The sequence below is a fragment of the Labrus bergylta genome, chromosome 11 (genome assembly GCF_963930695.1).
Source record: "Labrus bergylta chromosome 11, fLabBer1.1, whole genome shotgun sequence".
NCBI classification, from domain to species: Eukaryota; Metazoa; Chordata; class Actinopteri; order Labriformes; family Labridae; genus Labrus; species Labrus bergylta.
Genome location: NC_089205.1, coordinates 12,522,629 through 12,541,570, shown reverse-complemented (window position 1 = coordinate 12,541,570; position 18,942 = coordinate 12,522,629). Strand labels below are relative to the sequence as shown.

Sequence of the window (18,942 nt, the reverse complement as noted above, 5' to 3'; positions counted from 1 at the left end):
CTTTTCAAAGCTGAAGTATTTCTAGGCTAAAAATAGCTATCGTACAGATTTCATTCTCTGAAATACATATAGGTGAAAACACTCTGTCCCTACTAGAGCTGTGTGTTTGGAGGGTCAGTCATTTCTGAAAGAATCAGCTGAGAGACCCTGAGACTGTGGTGCTTCCCATGCACACACAATGGCCTTTCTCTGTAAAACAATCAGTCTTGGCGTTATTTTTGGCATGCTTTGGAGGTTTAACATATTACCTTCCTCTGCCGCATCGACATGACAATGACCATGTGGGAATTTATTAGAAATGCAATAAGAAGGGGGGGGGTTCTGGGAAGTAAAGGGGTCACAGGTATACAGTTCATGGACAGCATTCCAAAGCTCCGTAGAGACTCACTATGAATATCATTGTAACAAGAGGACATCATGATGAATTATATGCTATAATTGTTTGTGTCATTGTTCAAACTTCTGGGAAATGATATGATAGTAAGTATGACAGTACAGATTTGTGGCAACCTTCATTGTGTCTCACTGAAGCACAGGAAGCTCCTGTACTTGAGTCATTAGAGTAGAACTCAAATAAATATGAAATGACTTTTAAATCTGCTTTTGTGCATTAATTAAACACTGAGGTCCCAAGAAAGTTTGAAGTTTTGTTGTCTAGCTGAAGATAAATTCAGCACAGATCAGCAACAGCCATGCAGAACCCCATTGCATTAATGAAAAGAACAAAGGGAACAGAATGTGGGGTTCCCAACAGGAGCTTTAATCGCTGACATGCCCCACTCTAACCTCTATCTACACCATAAACACACATCTGCACAGTACTGCAGAGAGCACCGCATGCACACATGCACAAGCAGACACACTCTTTCCTGTGTCCGTCACCTCTACAAGGCCACACAAATATTGTGATTCAGAAACAATCAGACTGCAGTTCAAACAGACATGTGAGTCTGCAGGGAATCCGTTCTGAGAGACTGATACCGAGGCTGAGGAGGGAGGCTCTTTGGACAGCTACCAGGGCGCGGACGAAGGCCTCGGAACATTAAAGTTAATGGACACTGTCGAAACCACTTTGTCCATAAATACAGGACTACAAGTTCATGCTGAAGTGCAGCTATGAGTCTGTAATTTTAGTACGTTTTACTGCGAACAAGAGGTAATTAAGGACAACATATTGAGGAAGTGGGGAAAGCAGGTGAGTCTTTCAAACTATAGCAGCAGAGATCCACTTTGCCCTGTGCCTGACCGTTGACCCCCTCTTTCAGGGATCAATAAACATTTCTGTAGCCCTGGCTCTCTGTAATTGCTGCAGTAGTAGTTGTGTTTAAGGGGGGGGGCGGCATAAGTGCACACACAAGCAGGCACAGGAGGGTGCTTACCAATAAAAGGGGAATTCCCCCAAAAGCTCCACCTCTTCCCCCCACAGGGCCACCGCAGATAAACAGTGAAAACACACACAAACAAAACAACAACAAAAAAGCAGAGACTCAGTGCGTGGCAGCACACACACAGGGTTAGATTGGTCACCCTGAGCATGACAAACACACACTCGCACACTAACCAACATCGCCCCCCCCAGTGTAACAGTGGCTTAAAATAACATGTTAGTCTGTAGATAAGATAGCAAGGGTGTCTGAGTTCACACTGAGAAAGCCGTTCCCCTAAGCATCAAGGCTGTTTCTTGTTCTAACTGCAAACAAAACTGTTTATTTTTAAGACATAGACTTGAGATTTTTGTGTCCAGCTTTTAATGAATGCAGATGTTTTGGTCTGCTCTGCACAAGATGTAGCAGAAGAAAGAGAAACTTCATTTTGCAGTCTATGATTTGCCATTTAATCATAATCATATTAATATTTAATGTATTCTGTCTTTATTGCCTTTTAATTTATGGCGCTCCTATTGACCTCTCTTTCTCTCCCTCTCTGTCAAAGGTCCCAACCATAAGAGGATAAGCGGCTACATAATCGGACTACCTTGTTACCTTGACACCATTAGTCATTAGTATTGTAAACACAGTCACATTTTCCCCCGGTCACACCCTGTTGGCCGGCTCCTCGCTCACACAGAGCTCATTGGACAGGTATGTCTTTGGCTCGCGCCGTCCGGCCACAGTGTACTCTCACTCTTGGCTGTGCTCTTCAGCAAAAAACTTCAGGCCACTTTAACGCCTGAAAAATGATGGAAAAGAAAGATGCACTAGAGCCGCAATCAAGCTTTACACTGAAACACAACAAATATTACAGCAGTGTCTTAGAAGCTTATCAAAAAAAAGTCTCTGTTTTAATTAATTCCATCCAAAAATACACAAAGTAAAAAAAAAATCTGAACTCTTTTAAAAATTAATTCCTAAGCATTTTTTTAGTAACTGCAAAAAGCTTCCATCTGTTATCTCAGTGAGTTACAATCCCTTCGTGCTTTCCCCCCACCGTGTATTTACACAGTGAATGACTGTCAGTGTTTTGCTAATATGCCCCTCGGCCACTTCATCCCACTCAATACTGAGCGAGAATCAATAGAGCGGATGAGATTAACACTCATATCCGTCTGCACTGTCTTATGAAAGACTCTTCAGGGCCTCGTTTGGATGATGTTAATTACACTTTTAATCCATTTTGCTTTCAGTCGAATCAGCCGAGTGAGGAGCGCAGTTGAGGGTTTTCAGTCGCTAATTGCCCTAATTATCTGAACGACAAAACATGCTGATCGGGAAAGGATCCACGCGAGTATAGCGCTCAGGCTGTGATGCACAGTGCACGAGGACATCAGGCAAAGATAATCCATTGTGGTGCCCGTAGCAAATGTCTGCATTTGAACACACTTTTATTTCTACAGTTTTATTTTAAAGGACAAATTTGAAATGTACAGGTTACAGCATGTTGCATGAAGTGCAGAATGAAGTGTGAGTCACAAACTGAACACCTGCCATCTCCTTCCTCTCGGTTCCTTCCTGTCGCTCTCCACTTTACAGTGTCAAATATATAAAGCAGTAAAAAAGAAACTGAAAGGTCATAGAAATAAAGGCTACTCTTGTTTAGTTTAGTTTAAATACATGCGCCTAATTTTAGAATAACCATGTGTTCGTGAAATTTGAACAGTGACACAATGTTTTGGAGCCATTTAAGTCACCCTTTTAAACATGTTTCTTCACGTTACTTTATTGAATTTGTGAAGAAAGTAGCTCATTTTAAATGCCAGGTGTGTGAGAAGTATACAGATGATTGATTCTAACATTATAAACATTTTTAGTAGCGACTCCTTTAAAGACTGTGTGACAAACAAGGCTTGATTTTTCCTTGCTAGGTGCTTGATCATTCATCTTTCATGCCAACGTAGAAAGGCTGACTAGAAACAAATGCATGGTGATAGAGAAACAGAGAGGAAAAAAGGAGAAGTGGGATTAATTTCATCAGTAAGACAAAACAGGCTTTCTCTCTCTCGCTCTCTCTCTCTCTCCTCACACATTTATTCTCCTCTAAACTCCCTCACCCTCCTGAGATTGCTCATAAAGTTTTATGATAAACAGAACTGGGTCAGAAATAAGAGCACGGAGGCCGGTTTAACTCTCACACTGGCAGGAATAAATTGGTGTTTGAAAAGAAGCAGGGCCCAAATAACGACTGACACACCTGGAAATTGCTGTCATACGACATTGTCCTGAAATAAATCATGCAGCAAAGTCATCTCTGATGGGATCAGTTTAAATGTGGTTCTGAGGGAAGATTCAGCCAAGCAAAGAGTATGTAAGCCCTTTTTTTTTTTAGCTTGGTCAGGCCCTTCTGAGAAAACCTGGTGATGCTACACGTTGTGCGGCGAGTGTGTGTAATGTGTGGTTTCAGGCTGGGTTTAGACTCAGCAGTTCTCTGTGGCTGTAAAAACCTGCTGGAATCAGGTAGTGTGTGTTTGAACATTTCCAGCTCGCAATGAGGAGCATGGGGAGCCATCTGAACCGCAATGAACAATTCACAGTCCTGCAGAGCATGCACACACAGACACAGAAACACACAAACACACAAAGGCATACATCCACCCACGCATGCACACCATACACACACACACACACACACACACACACCTACCCACTAAAGCTCACACATGCATACATGTAGAAACACAGGCAGTTACAGGTGTGTGCACACACTCCAAACACATAATGAAACACTTCACACACTCACAACAAGCCATTGCACATAAAGGTCTGTGCACACATGGAGATAAACAGCGCTCATAATTTTGCACACACACACACACACACACACACACACACACACACACACACACACACACACACACACACACACACACACACACACACTCCCACACACACACACACTCCCACACACACACGCACACACTCCCAGAAACTGACAGCAGCTTTACAAGACCACCCTCTTTAGTCCATTCATTTTCCACCTACAGACAGGCATTGTGGGACACTCCAGTGTGTTTTCAAAAACACCAATGTTGGCCGGAAGGCTTAAAGACGGCACATTGTGCTCTGTTGTGACAGTGTGTAATACTTAACAATCGCCTCATCATAGCCATGTCCGTGACCTGTCGGAGCCTTACACAGCAACCCGAGCAGAACCACAGTGTTGACAGCAAGTCACACCTCGTGAAGAGGGCAGCTCGGGGAAGCTCTCCCTTTGCCTGTTTGTCTCTGTGTGTCTTTTAAAAGAGAGAGGGAAAGAAGCACTTATGGAAAGACTCTTCTTCTGCTTTCCTATTAGGGTTCATGAAAAGAGCACTGGCTATCTGCCTCTCTCTTCACAGGCCTGTTGCTTAGTGCAAGACATGTGAGATTTAGCTTAAGTCAGAGCAGGAGATCTGAGCATCTCTGAATTTGTAACTTTCAACATTTCCAAATAATATCAGGTCCAACAAAACTAAATGCAACCTTAATTAGCAGCCATGTAGAGTTACATGGCTGCTACTGTAATTCTATAGTTTTTTTTAGCTGTTATTTCAAAGGGAGACACTCAACAAGTAATCTGGATGGACCACCAGTGAGAAGTGATGACAAACATGCAGGCTGGATTATGTTTTTTTTTTATTTTGGTCAAGCCATGGTATTCTCCATACACATGTCAAATAAAGTTGAGCCTGTTGTCTGCCTGCTCTGCTGCATGCGTCTGTGTGAGAGGGCGCTTGGATTACTGAGGTGAACGGGCCCCCATGTGTGCACACACGCACCTCTCTGCACAGCCAGGTGAGCAGCAAAAGGACTGTGACATTCCTGGCATATCTAAGAGTTTATATCGCAAGCGTGACCGGGAAGTGTGCGGAACTATCATCTTGGCGGGCCGCCTCTGATCCTGCCCTGTGGTCCTCGCACGGCAGAAGCCGGAGCACAATTATAGAAAGAAAACCCCACACAGATAGCAAGGAGGCTCTGCAGGAGGAGATATGTGTTTGTATGTGTGTGTGAAATAAAGGCAGGGTGGGCCAGCCGCTCATGGGACTATCTGACTTAGATCACTATAACACCTTTTAACACCACAGCACACAGACAGGACAGATGTCTTAAAATACGGGGAAGTCTTCTGGCATTAACAAAAGCTTTTTAACAGATCTGAATGACTCTCAGTTCCACTTGATCCAGACAGCCAGATTTAGATACATCATCGTGTGGGAGTTCAAAATCAAGTCATGCACATGTTTTCTCTCTCTGTCCCTGTATTTTTTTTCTTGTCTTCAGATCATATTCGTCTTGTATGGTGTGGAGGTTGTTTTCTGCCAGGTGGTCTGCGAGTGTCTCCACATACCTGATCATCTATCTGGCACGCTGTCAGGTTGTGCTGCTTGGCCGCAGGGGCAAACTGGATGTACTTCAGCCAGCTCCCGATATCTGGCTTGCTGGCATCCACACAGAATTTTACATGGCCTGACCCGTCCAAGATCTGCAAGGAGGGGAGAGAGAGAGAGAGAGAGAGAGAGAGAGAGAGAGAGAGAGAGAGACAGAGAGAGAGAGAGAGATATCAGACTTTGATCAGCATCAGTCCAGGTTACTGTGTCCAAACACTGACTAACCACATACCTCCCACATGTCAGGAGCTGGTCTGTGGTGCATTACACACAAAGAAACACACAAACAGACACACACACACACACACACACACACACACACACACACACACACACACACTCACGTTCACACACACACACACACACACACACACACACACACACACACACACACACACACACACACACACACACACACACACACACACAATTTGGGTGGAGTATAAGCAAAGTGTATGTCCTCCAAATTTTGTTTTATCTAAAAAATATTTTGAGCATTTTGTTTCCTTATTTTTTAAAACAATATTTGTAGAAGACTCCTGTAACTTCATATAACATAAAATAAAAACAACAAACGCAATAAAAGCAGAGCAAAAAATATTATATAGGCCTTATACTGTATAGTTTTTCCCATGAGTGGGCTTTCATTAAATGATGTGATTTCCATTACAAGTAAAACGTAAATTATATTGAATTGTCAGTAAATTCAGTGTATTTTTTTTGTGTATTTCAAAATAAAGTCAATTTGTTTAGGTATAACTAAACTTAGATAATATAATTTAAAAAAGAAAAGAAACATTGATATATTATCAACATATATGGACAGAAAAAAAACATTATATTTTTTTCTCAAAATAAATAAATAAATGAATAAAACTCGTTGCCAAATTAAGCTCGATTAAAATGGAATTCAGCTCAGGTTTGAATTCGTTTTTGTAAATGTATGTTCATCGAAAAAAAAAACTGCATCGATTTTTCTAGTTTGGTTTTTAAATTGCAATCACAAATAAATAATTTTTTTAAAAAAACGGAAAAAAGAAGAAGTTAAACCTTAAATTAAATTAAAAACGAAGTGTTTGACTATATCCCATAAATAATCACCGCTCGTCAACATCTGAAGAAGAAAATGACAATAAAAACAATGAAGTGAATTATTATGCAAATTAAAAAAACGTTGAACTTGTATGGCTTGTACCAAACATTTATACACTTTCCCCCCCAAACGAACAGTAAGCGCTGTAACGTTGTTGTAACGTGTTAATATTTATTATGCTGCAGCAGTAAACTTTACTGGGAAACAAATCAATTGCAGGAAACCGCGAGCGATAAGAATTATGAAGCCGGAGACGATTGTTGCGATGCAAAGCGGACTCTCTCTCTCTTTCTCTCTCGGGGTCACAAATGTGTCTTTCTGCTTTTGTATGAGCGGCCACTGAATAAATATTTAGTTTGCATAAAGCCCTTTGTCTGGAGTAACACTGCATCTACACATTCACCCTGCAAAAGTACTCTACAGCCTTTCATGGATTTTAGTCTTCAAACTTAGTTTACAACGAACTGAACAATGGGATGATTATTTTCTCCGTACAAACACTTCAGCAAAACAAACGTTGGTGTTTATCTGCAAAGTTTTCTTCATTTCTTACCGTTAAAACACCGGCATGAGGCAGATTAACCTCTCAGAATAAGAAGTGCGTTTTTAGCACCGAGGAAAAGTGATAAAAACTCTGGTTTTATATAAAAAATGTGATCGATAAAACTCGACAATATAAAAATAAAGAACAACACAAAAAGTCTAATGCTCGCTTTCCAGATTTTGGCATTAAAACGAACCAGTGTTCTGTTGTTGTTTTCGGTGCCGGTGTCTCTTCGGGTCTCCAAGCCGCTGGACGAGTCGACTTCTCTCCGGAGCGACTGTCCCTCAGACGCCGCGCGCTAGGTTTAAAAAAAAAAAAAGAAAAAAAAGTAGATCCTCTCCCGCTATATGATCTCACAGACACCGCTGACTATGTAGATGTCCTCTCACTGTCTCCCAGACATCGCTACTGGGAACTAAATCACCTCCGGAACATCAACTTGCTCTCAACTTTTCAGTGTGTGCGCTTCGCTGTGCTCGTCCGCTCCTCTCTTGTCACCCCTCCTGTCCTGACGCACCCAGGTGTCCTCTGGTAGCCATTCAACTTTTCATTTTTCTCTTCCTCTCCCCCCCTCCTCAGCCACTCGGGATGTGTCGTCTAGATGATAGCAGGGAGAGATTCAGAGGGGGGTTGGCTTCAAGCATCGCCCCCTACTTTAAACGCGTCCTGGACTCGTTTCTCTTTTTACGCATTGTCTCATACACAGGGGATCCATCGCGTACATCCCTGGCGCACAGAGCACGGGACTGTCCTTGCCCCTGTCTCCCGGTCGGAAGCGACTCCTCTCCGCAGTAAATTTTAAAGTGACAGGGGCCCGGGGTTGGAGAGGGTGAGCGGGGTCAGGGAGAGGTCGGGATGGGGCTTCTAAAGGGATGAACTAGGCAGCACACTTTAATGAAGCCACATAAGCATCAAAGTGCTATTATCCACGTGTTCCTCAACTTCTCACAACACGCCGCAACAGTTCATGGAGCGTTTTATGACGTTATTAACATGAATAATAAAGCCGTTTTTTCTCTTGTTCACCTTAAGGTTTACATTTAATTTGTTTGAAGATGGCTACAATTTATGCAGAGAGGCGATATAACAACACAAAAGTAAGAACTTAAGTAAAAAAAACAAAAACCTTGCTCTATCTGTGCAGGCATGTATCAACTAAGTGTTCCTCCAGGGGACCTCTAAGAAACTCCACCAGGACCGTTGAAAGTCCCTAAACCACAATTTGGGAAACACTGACCTAATCACCTGCTACTCTCTGACTTAAAAAAAAAAAAAAGCTGCACGGTGTGAGTTGTGCGCTCTCCTTCCAAAATCTCTCTGCTCATCAGTTAACACGCGCACAAAATCAGCAGTGCGCATTTATTTTTTATAACATTAGTTTCAATCTGAGAGAAAGAGCATTTCATCTTCAGACACACAAGTTTAAAATCCTGAGTATGTACTTTGTCCACCACTCTTGCCATTGTGCACCTGCTTCCCACAGCGTTAAGGAGTAGAAAAAAAAAACCCCAATGTTGATTCGTTTTTATTTCTTGGGAGTTTAAATCCGAACCTAATGCTTTGAATAAAACAGACACGGGTATAGAATAATAAAGAAACGTCCTGATAGTCGGACAGCGCAGTTTATTAGGCAGCTCATAAAGCTGCAGAGGACAGGGCTTTGGCTGATGAGAGCAGATGATGATGGATAACGCCTCGCGCTGTGACATTGACCTTCCATCCCAGATAATGCCTATTGTTTGACGAAATCGCGGAGCAAATGTGCAGGAAGGACAGGAAAAATCATGTGTAAATAAGGCAGGACCCCGCCACCGATTCCCATCGTCTCGCGCTCCTTGAGAACCGAGGAGGGACCCCGGTCCGCCCGGTCATTGATTTCCTGCCTCCCCTCGACTTGTCCATTGTTGGAAGCCTTTTTAATTTAGCCATAAATTGGGAAAGCTCAAGTCGAATGAGCTGTTCTATTTTCTTCCTGTCAGGATGAGGGATTTGTTTTATGATGCATTGTGTATTAAATACTAGTAATCTGGGAAAGTGATTGCTTCACGGCCTCTCCGGCTCTGATCGAGGATCCTGATAGAGAGAGGGGCCAGAGCTCTTTTCTGAAGAGGAGGAAATGTCTGAAAAGAGGAGGATAAACACGCGGGGTTTGTGGTATCACCAGGGGTAAATTGGGTTAACAGTAACAGGACCCTCTTAAGCTGGCTAAGTGAGGAGAGTATGTAGTACTTTCCCCTGTCAGGAGAGGGCGCGCTCTTCTGGACTGGACTTTTGAGACATCTCTGAACATTTCAGATGACTAAATGACAATTAAATAGTGATGGACATTTGAGGATGAATTACATAACTGAACAGAATTACATTCATTACATTTGAAAACTTTGAGCAAGTGAAAAAAAAAGCTTCAAGACTCAAACGTGGGCTAAATTCAACGTTTACAATGTTAGCAGATAACACTGTTATCTTTTGTATCAGATGCAGTTTTCTAAATGCTTTGAGGGTCTCATTTTGCCAGGATGGTGAGTAAACTGACCCCTACAGCCACAAAAAAAAAAAAAAGAAGAAGACAAGAATCGAACTTCTTTAGGGATCACGTGCGGGCCTTTATTAATTTCATTAAGTTCATGTTGAAAGCTCTGCAGCTTACATCTCCCTCTGTAACAGTCTGCTCGATCAGCCAGCTTTGTGACTTATTGTATGATTGGGGGTCATTTCTTTCTCGTCTGTGTGAATTGCGGCACAAAAACCTCCACAGTAAGGCGTCAAATTGCGAGATGGAGACATGAAAGATTCAGCTGTATGACTTTGAATATATAATCACCTGAACGAGCGCACATAAATGTACTAAAAAAAGACCGATGGGGCTGAATATAAAACACTTGTTCATTTGTTAATAAGCCACGAGAGTGATTTGCAATGTAGGCTACAGATCTATTTTTTATTCATCCCCCCCCCCCACAATCCACCGTAAACACATTGTGATGTGCTGAGATGAAAAAGGTGTGTTTTATCTGAATTATGCCATGCCTTTGTCAGAATGATTTGGACATTGCCGCATAAATAGCGGTGTGGAAAAGCTGTTTATCAACAAATTACAAACCAAACACTCGCAGGCTTCGGGGTATGTTAGTTCGACTATATCATGGCACACAGCATTTCATACTTATTTAAAGGGGCTCTTAAAACATACAGCATGCGCGTATAATGTGGAGTGCCGAGGCTTTTAAGCGCTGTGAAATTCTTGAAAGGAGGATAAATTGCTTAAATGGGCCCATGCTTATTTTGCTTGCGGCTTTCTTGTTTGTTTAAGGAGTGAAGTCACGCAAAAAGCAATGCACAAATGAAAGTAGAGAATTCTTATGATCAAAAAGCTTCATATTTTACTTGAGGTTCAGCTTCACGGCTGTAACACTGGCTGACTCTTTTTTTTTTTTTTTTAATCGTTTGAATATCTTTGCAGTATTAATATTGTGGCGTAAAAACAAAAAGAGATTTGGATTTTGTCATATGGGACCGGCCGGAGAAGAGGGGGGATTCCCGCGTGGGTTGCAAACTGACTCCAGCAGTCCGCGCGCGCGCTGCAGAGCCAGAGCGAGCCTCTGTGCTGCTGCATCCGAGGGGCCACATGGAAACAGTGTTTCGGCCTGTGCGCTGCATTCCAGCACATCCTCCAGGAGAGCGAAAAGCAAAGGAGAAAAAAAAGTAGAGGAGAGAAAGAAAATATCGCAGCCAAACCCACATAAAATAGTTCCACCATTCACTGCGAGACCGCCCATTGACACCGGCGAAAAGCTGCATTAAGTCTCGATCATGCCTCTGTATACACACGGCCCCCCTGCGTATTTTATTTTGCCTAAATGTGGGCCGATTCAATCAAGTTGTAAAACCTCATTCAAAGCTCAAACGACCGGTTATCCTGCAGTTTGCACAACACTCTGCAACTTTTTACTTTGATTAAGGCAACCATCGGCCAAGATTAGTGCACAATTAATTGCCCGTGTGCAACTTTAAGTCCTTATACTAAAGGATAGACCTGGTGTCCATAGTCCAATTAGCATTAAAACAGAGCAGCGGAAATGAAAGGGGAAAATGTAAATACAGAATTTCCCCAGCTCTGGAAGTAGGCCCGTTGTGAGCGGCGTGTTAATCTCCACCTCAGTAATTTGGTTGTGCGGGAGAAGACAGAAGCCCTGCTGCTGTGCCCTGCACTTCATAAATCACTGCTTTATGTGGACAAGGTCAGCCCCAACCCCCCCCCCCCCCCTCCACCTCCACCTCCACCTCCACCTCTATCCCCTCTTCTTCCACGGGCTGGCCCCTCCCGGCCCCTCCGCCATGTTTACCCCTCCGCCCGGGGGCTCTCAGGACCAGAGCGGCTCACTTCTAATTACTTTGGATTATTTTCATTTGCCGGGGGTCAGCCAGGCATTCCGACAGAGAAAGAAAGAGAGAGGGATGATTTCTTGACAAATGCTGGGGCCTGTGAGGAGCAGGCCCGGCTTGTTTGCTGAATTAGCACCCGCTCGTTTTCTGTGGGCCCTCACTGTGATTGTCTTTGACAGCTTGTTGCTCTGACAGGTAACAGCACTGCATACATGGATATATTAACAAATCCCTTACTTGATTCATCTTAACGACAATAATTGTTTTTGTGAAAAGTCCTTCCAGTTTAGGGACATGGTTTCATTTGTATCGAAAAGGAAAGACATTTTTTGTTTAACTAGTTTTATAGACACAAGACAATATTTGAACAAAGTGGTGATCACAGGACTGATAGGGATGACAAGTAGGCTAATGAGCTCCTCTTCAGAAGGAGGTGTAAGACAGATTTCTATAAAAGGTATTGTTTTCATTTTGACCATTTAAAGGCATTTTTACCTGAGCTGCAGACCAATAAAGAGTTTGATTAACAAGATTACACTAGTGGTAGAACATTAAATGATACAGTTAGGCTAATGGTATCCCCACAACATGTGCCACAATACTCCTTATGTTTTTTAGCCGGAGAATGTGCTTTAAAAAACACAAACATACATCAATGAAAATCATGGATCTTTCATTGAAATCAATGTGATATATAATGGTTAACATTTTTTAATTACATATTGTTTCTTGTGCTGACAGTATTTGACCAAGGGCTGGAACCAGACAAGCTTAAAAGATATTTAAGTAATGAGTAATCTACTTTTGATAATCAATCGATCATCAGGTGGAAAAGGTCGAAAGTAAAAAGTTAAGATGAGCAACATTAAAAAGTCAATTTAAGATTTGGTGTTGAGCATTTGTTCTGTTCAGAGCCTGTAGTGTGGCTCTAGTGAGTCTGGGGTCTTTGAAAAGGTGCAGGGGGGGGGGGGGGGGGGGGTAGGGGTAGGTGAGCATGGGGGTGTCAATGATGTACAGAAAGTAGTACAGGCTGTGGTAATTGCAGACACTTCCTCTGCAGAGTCACTGCATACAGGGTCACACTGTATGTGGGCCACGGGGTGCGATAAAGCTGCACAGGGGTCAAGAGTCACGTTTTCCAAGCATAAATTCAGCAGGCACACAGCTCCTATACGCACGGGACAGGCTGGAAACTTAAACAACCCTTTCTGGCCCACTCCAGCTCAGCGCAGAAAGTGAGCAGGGAGGGGGTTGGGGGGGGGGGGGGGGGTAATTAGAGCATGTTGCCTGTGGCCGCAGGGCGAACAAATCGGCTCTAAAACGCTCATAGATATCATCTTTAAAAGAGCTTTTTTATGTACGGGAGGAACCGAACACGGCACTTCAGATGTTCAAGGATCACACATTCATTACCTTTATTGAGCTCTCTTCTCACGTTTAAAGTCAGCGCTCTGCCGCGGCATCACGCCAATCTGCTTTTCATGTCGTGTGTCCAATTGGAAGGCTAATATTTTAATGTTGCCGGATATCAGACAGACGGAAGACTTGTTCAGTGTTATCAGAGAGAATGCTGCCATGTCAGGTAGAACATATCCTGAAGCCAGCATGGAAAGAGAATCTTAACTGAAGGGAAACAGATATGATCTTTTGAAAGAATGAGAACATAGAAGAGTTGTTTGCATGCTAATTTGACATTAAGAAAATATAGTGTTTGCCCTTAGTGTTACATCTACAGCTTACCTTATGATACCAATGATTTTACTTCTTGGACAAAAGAATGAGCACAACTGCTAATCCTATTCTGCATAGGATGTGTTTATCTTCCGCCTAATTAAAAAAAGTCCTTTATGTTTTAACTCAGTTGATGAAATCTAAAGCATGAAAAGTAGTTATGGGAGTTATTTACACCTGGTCAGTTCTGCAATGTGAGAAAGTGAAAAAGGTTCAGTAAGTGCAAAGTGTAAACCGATTGTGGAAGTGTGTTCAGTATGTCCATCGTGTTAAAAAAGGAAATCCTGACCAGTCTCACACACACACACACACACATGCACAGACAAATGGAGTTCAACACTATTTGTTCGGCACAGGTCAGCTCAGTGTATGTGGGCATGATTAAAGTCCAAATTACCTCGGAAAACAACAAATCAGTTGCAACAGCCCTAAAAAAAGAAGCAGAAGGCAAGCGGCTCACACATAACACAAGGACACGGAGTGGCTCCCATTAAAGGCTTCACTGGCTTTCAGTAGCATCAAAGAGGCCCCTGAGTTAGGCTGGGATTATATTTAAACCAGGAGCGTGTTGCTCTGCTGAGTACAGGGCACATGCCGATGCCGCTGCCAGTGCGCCGTGCTTCTGGCTTTCAGACCGACGCTCTCATTAAAATGTGGTTTGGGCACTGTTTCCTATACAGGAACACACACATGCATGGACACACAGGAAAACAAATAAAACACAACAACAAAACAAAAATGTCTTTACAACGAGGACTCTTTTGATAGATTCATGGTCATATAGTAGATGATTTCTTAACACTTTAGGAGATATTTGATATATTAAACTCTAAATATTAAACTCTAAATAAAATGTATTTACCCTTTGGTCATTTATTCTACACTAGTTGTGCATGCTAGTCTTAAAGGTGAAATAAAGGAAAAGTGTTGTCAGTAAATTTCCAAATGTGAGGACATTTTCCACTGATATAACGTGTATCACAATGCAAAAATCCCAGATTCAATTTTAGGACATATTTGTGCAAAATGACATCAAATAACCCAACAGATGTAGCCAGTAACCCTGATCCCTCATATATATAAAAGTTCTCACATTTTGGTTTTTAAAAAGAGCATGTAGGATAATTAATCGGGCAAAATACATTTCAAGGTGCTTTATTGGTAAAGAAGTTATTCCTCATCCCCGGCGCATACAGGAAGTCACAGAGAAGAACACATCAAGTATTCCATCTAAAGTTCTCCATGCATTTGTGTGTGTGTGGAGATCTGCGAAAGGCTCTATCCTCAGACAATGCAATCTCACTTGGGCACATTTCAGCAGTCAGACTTGATATGAGCCATCAGATATGTGCGTCAATACTCCCAAGGTTTATTCAATTCCAAACCAATCATTCTGGTGTCATACACTTTTGGGTTAATATTCCAACTGTGAGGCCCTGGGCTAGGTGAAGATAAATCAGCTTTTATGATGAGTTGTTATGGTTTTTACGGCACTGGGTTTGTGAGGGACTGATTTGGGGATCAATCACCTGCAGGTGTCTGCTGGTGTGTGTGTGTGGGGGGGTGCTGTGAGGATCGATTGAGGATCTAGAGCTGGAGCGATGGAATGAAGGTGTGTTTGTGTGCGTATGAGGTGTGTATGAGTTTATGGGGGTGAGAGAGAGACAAAGTGATGAAGGTGTGTGTGTGTGAGTGCTGCAGAGACAGAGAGGGGATATATCTGGGGCTGCAGCAGCAGTGATGAAGGGCTGCTGAACTATGACCAGACCACCATTCTTATCCAAGCCCCCCCTCCTCCCTCCTCTCTCAATCCACTTCTTTATCTAGATGGCACTTTGTAAAATGTCATTGTCACACAACATTTAACAAAGACAAAAGCTAGAGATGACTGGCCCGACAGAGCACGGAGCTCGTGTGCTGAGTATCCCGCAGACAACATCTTCGCATGTTTTCCACTGGGAGAGGCCAGCACTGTGGGTGCAAAACATCACCGTGGCACACAAACAAGTGTGCACATCTGTGCGCGCACATGTGGCCCAAACGGACATCGATGCACGGACACATTAGTCGCACCGAAGTTTGTCCGTTTTCTCTCTCTTTCGCTCCCTGGATATGCTGTTTATACACATTTAACATCTCCCCTGCCTGTCAGATGGCTGCTTCCTTCGTGCTGTCAGCAGAGTCCGGCTGAAACAAAAGAGGCTGGAGAGCGAGGCCTGTGCTCTCTGAATCAGAGGAAGTTGGTGCTGATTACGCTGCCCCCTGAAGAAGCATTCCGATCCTGTTAACCCGCACGCTGGCTGCCAACCCCAAACCATGCAGCAAAACACTGGGAGAGTAAACCTCACACAGCCCCACCCTGGATGCCCTCCGCCATCTCCGGGGACAAGCATCTGCCTCTCTTTCGTTCCTATTTTTTCTTCTTCTCTTTAACTTCATCCTCTGGGTGCTTCTAATCTCATCTCCACCTTCTTTTTCTATTTTTCCTCCCTCTCTCCTTTCCTCTCCTTCGCCATCTTCTCAGCAGGCTCTCATCGAAGGAGAAAATGTTCTACCGTCTTCACACCCTCAACTCTCTATCCCTGATGAACACCTTAAGCTCCACTTGTTTATAAGACAGAGGGTCTTATTCATATCAAACCTGAGAGAGTATGTACACACTGTGGACAGCCCGACAGAAGACAACGTATTAAATTCCTGTTTGTTTGACAGGAGCGCTGTCTCTCGCCTTCTCCTTGACGGGAAGACCCCCATCCATCCAAGCAGGGGCCGCGACCCCACCAGCACTTCTCTCTCTTTCTCTCTCTCAAGTGCTAACACATATTAAGTAAATGAAGAGTCTCTTCATGCTGGCAGGAGACAAATGAGCTTCTTATACTTAGGAGGAGCGGGGGGAATGAGCCGATGATGGCGGGTGTTTACGACGTTACTGCAGCAGTGTTTGTGATGTTACCCCATCTAAGTGTGTTTATACTGTGGTGGTGGGCGCCCTGGTCTTTAAGCCAGGTGTGGCTGTATGTCTTCTGCTATACAGAGAGAGAGAGAGGGTACACTTGTGGCTTGGACAGTGTGTTTGTAAGCATTAAATCCCTGTGAGCAAGAATGTGTGTGGCAGTGCTTCTAGGCCAAAAGCTGTCCAGAAAAGGCAGACAGTTAATGTGTCCACAACAAACCCTGAAAAAGGTTTCAGGTCAAAGTGTCTGCTCTCATTTTGCTCTTGGTATTTCCCAGTGTCTGTATGTCTGTCTCATTCACTCTTTCTTGTTCTCTCAATGATTATTGTCACACTGGCTCCTGAAAAGAAAAAAAAAAAAAAAAACACGTCCAGTGGCAAGTGTAAAAAAGGAAGGGAGGGGAAGGACTACCAAGCTGCGGTGGGCTGCCGGTGGTGTTGGTGGGGGGGCTGTAAGGCCCCTAGGGTGGGTATAGGGTTTTGGTGAGGGCTTGGGGGTTGGTGGTGAGGTGTGCTCAGAGAGAGGGCCCTGGTGTAATCTCAGTGCTGAATAGACGGAGCTCTTAATAGAATCCCGTCGTCCGGCTGCCACCGAGAGAAACAAGAGCTGTAATGGATGGGCTCGGCTCTGGCTCCCACTCTCCCCCCCCCGTGACCCCTGCGTTGGTCAGAAGTAAGAGCTAAAGAAGCATTGTAGCCTCGGGCCTGATTGAATGGGGAGGGAGGGAGGTGGCAGTGGTGGCGGTGGCAGTGGGGAAGGGGGGGGGGGGGGTGGAGGCAGCCGCACTGATAGACCAATTTCCCACTACTGCGAGCAGTAGGGCTTGATTGATGAGGGCTGGTGCTGGTGAGAGGAGGCCCATCACATGCGATCACATAAATACTTATTCAGCTCGAATTGGGCCTGACAAGCCTTACGACAGCTTTGTGCTGTCATAGATATCATTGGAAGGAAAACGCTCCATTAATCATGCGTAATTAACTTTTCCAAGCGGAGGTTCTGCTTAGAACCAGTGGTAACCCACTCAGTGCCCAGATAAAAGATGCTAGGATCTTAACTGGGATTGGAGAGGGTCTTATTAAAGGCTAGAGCCCGTTTCCCCTGAGCCGCTCCGTTTGTACAGGAAACAGCTTCATTAGTATGGGTTTAGGGCTCTAATGGGCTTGATACAAAGCCTCCTCTCTCTAACCCGACCATGTTCAGTGGTCTTACAGTGCAATATCCTGTGAGTGCGCACGGCCATAATGTGCTCTGTTTGAAGTCAGAGCAAACCCATCTGAACGCCTGCCACTAGTTAACTACTTTGACCCTTACATAAAGCAGTGTGGAGGAGTGAGTGTTCGAGAACCAAACAAGCTACGTGCTTCCACTCTCCCTCTCTCTCTCTCGCTCTCTCTCTCTCCTTCTCTTGGTCAAAGGTAGCCTCCCCATGGGAGTAAACTCGACCAGAGCCCTTTGTTTTAAAGCAGCCGACCAAATGATCCGCCACACATTAGAAATAACACTAACATCCACAGACTCACACACTGGTGCTTGCACCCAGACCCACAACCATATCTCATCTGATCAACATTCCTCCTTCGGCTCTCTAATGCTGCCCACCTGCATGGCGGCTGGTGGACACAATGTAAGAAGTAGGCACAGGAAAACCAGAAAACAATGGGGGCAAAAGAAACTGTGTACCTTGAAGTGGAACAAAATTCAAAGCTCTGTCAGGAACACAATGTTGTATTTGAGCATACGAAAAGCTTTTAACAGTTCTTATACAATATGATTTTTATTTAGCAGAAAACAGCCTATAAAGATGCTCGTGAGTAAAGACCTCGTCATAGCACAAACAGTGCAGCATTTCATTTTGCAACACCTGTGCATTGATAAACAATAATCCAAGAAAAAAAATCCTAGTGTGGATAAAAAAGCTATCTTGGAGAAATGCAGGTAAGCTTGATTATTCCCCACAGCAGCAGAACCCATTTCATTCTCAGATGTTTTAATGGTTCTTGTGTGCATCACATATATCTCAGGAACTTTAATGAGTAACTCTGAACTTTAGGCTGTGAGTCAGAGTGCTCTTGTTTCATGAAATTATTCTGTATTTCTGTGACACCAAAGATTCCATTTGGCCATACGTGGTTAGAAATCAGATCACAAACACGTACACATGCTCCCAGATTCAGTCATCACTCTTCTTCAGTTGGTCATCTATGGTCATTTCCTCTGAACATCATCCTCACTTTAGCAGGAACTTGACTCATTTCCTGACGGCTAACTAACTCTGTCTGGCCCTCCATGAAGAGAAGACGACACACTTAAACTGAGTTATAATCCACAACCCACATAGACACCATGACATGTCTGAACAGAACTATTTACAGGCAGCAAAATACACAAGGTCAGACTTCTTTGAGGACAACACAATAATTCATTATGAAGT

The 18,942-nt window shown here is 43.6% G+C and overlaps 1 protein-coding gene across 1 annotated transcript in view; it reads right to left on the bottom strand.

Annotated features, from left to right (window-relative positions):
- Positions 1-18,942, bottom strand: part of mecom (MDS1 and EVI1 complex locus) — a 132,824-nt gene that overhangs the window by 20,016 nt on the left and 93,866 nt on the right. Inside the window, exon 3 of the mRNA XM_065960056.1 lies at positions 5,764-5,898. Within this exon, the coding sequence (XP_065816128.1) occupies positions 5,764-5,898 (135 nt within the window). The remainder of the gene's footprint in view (positions 1-5,763; positions 5,899-18,942) is intronic.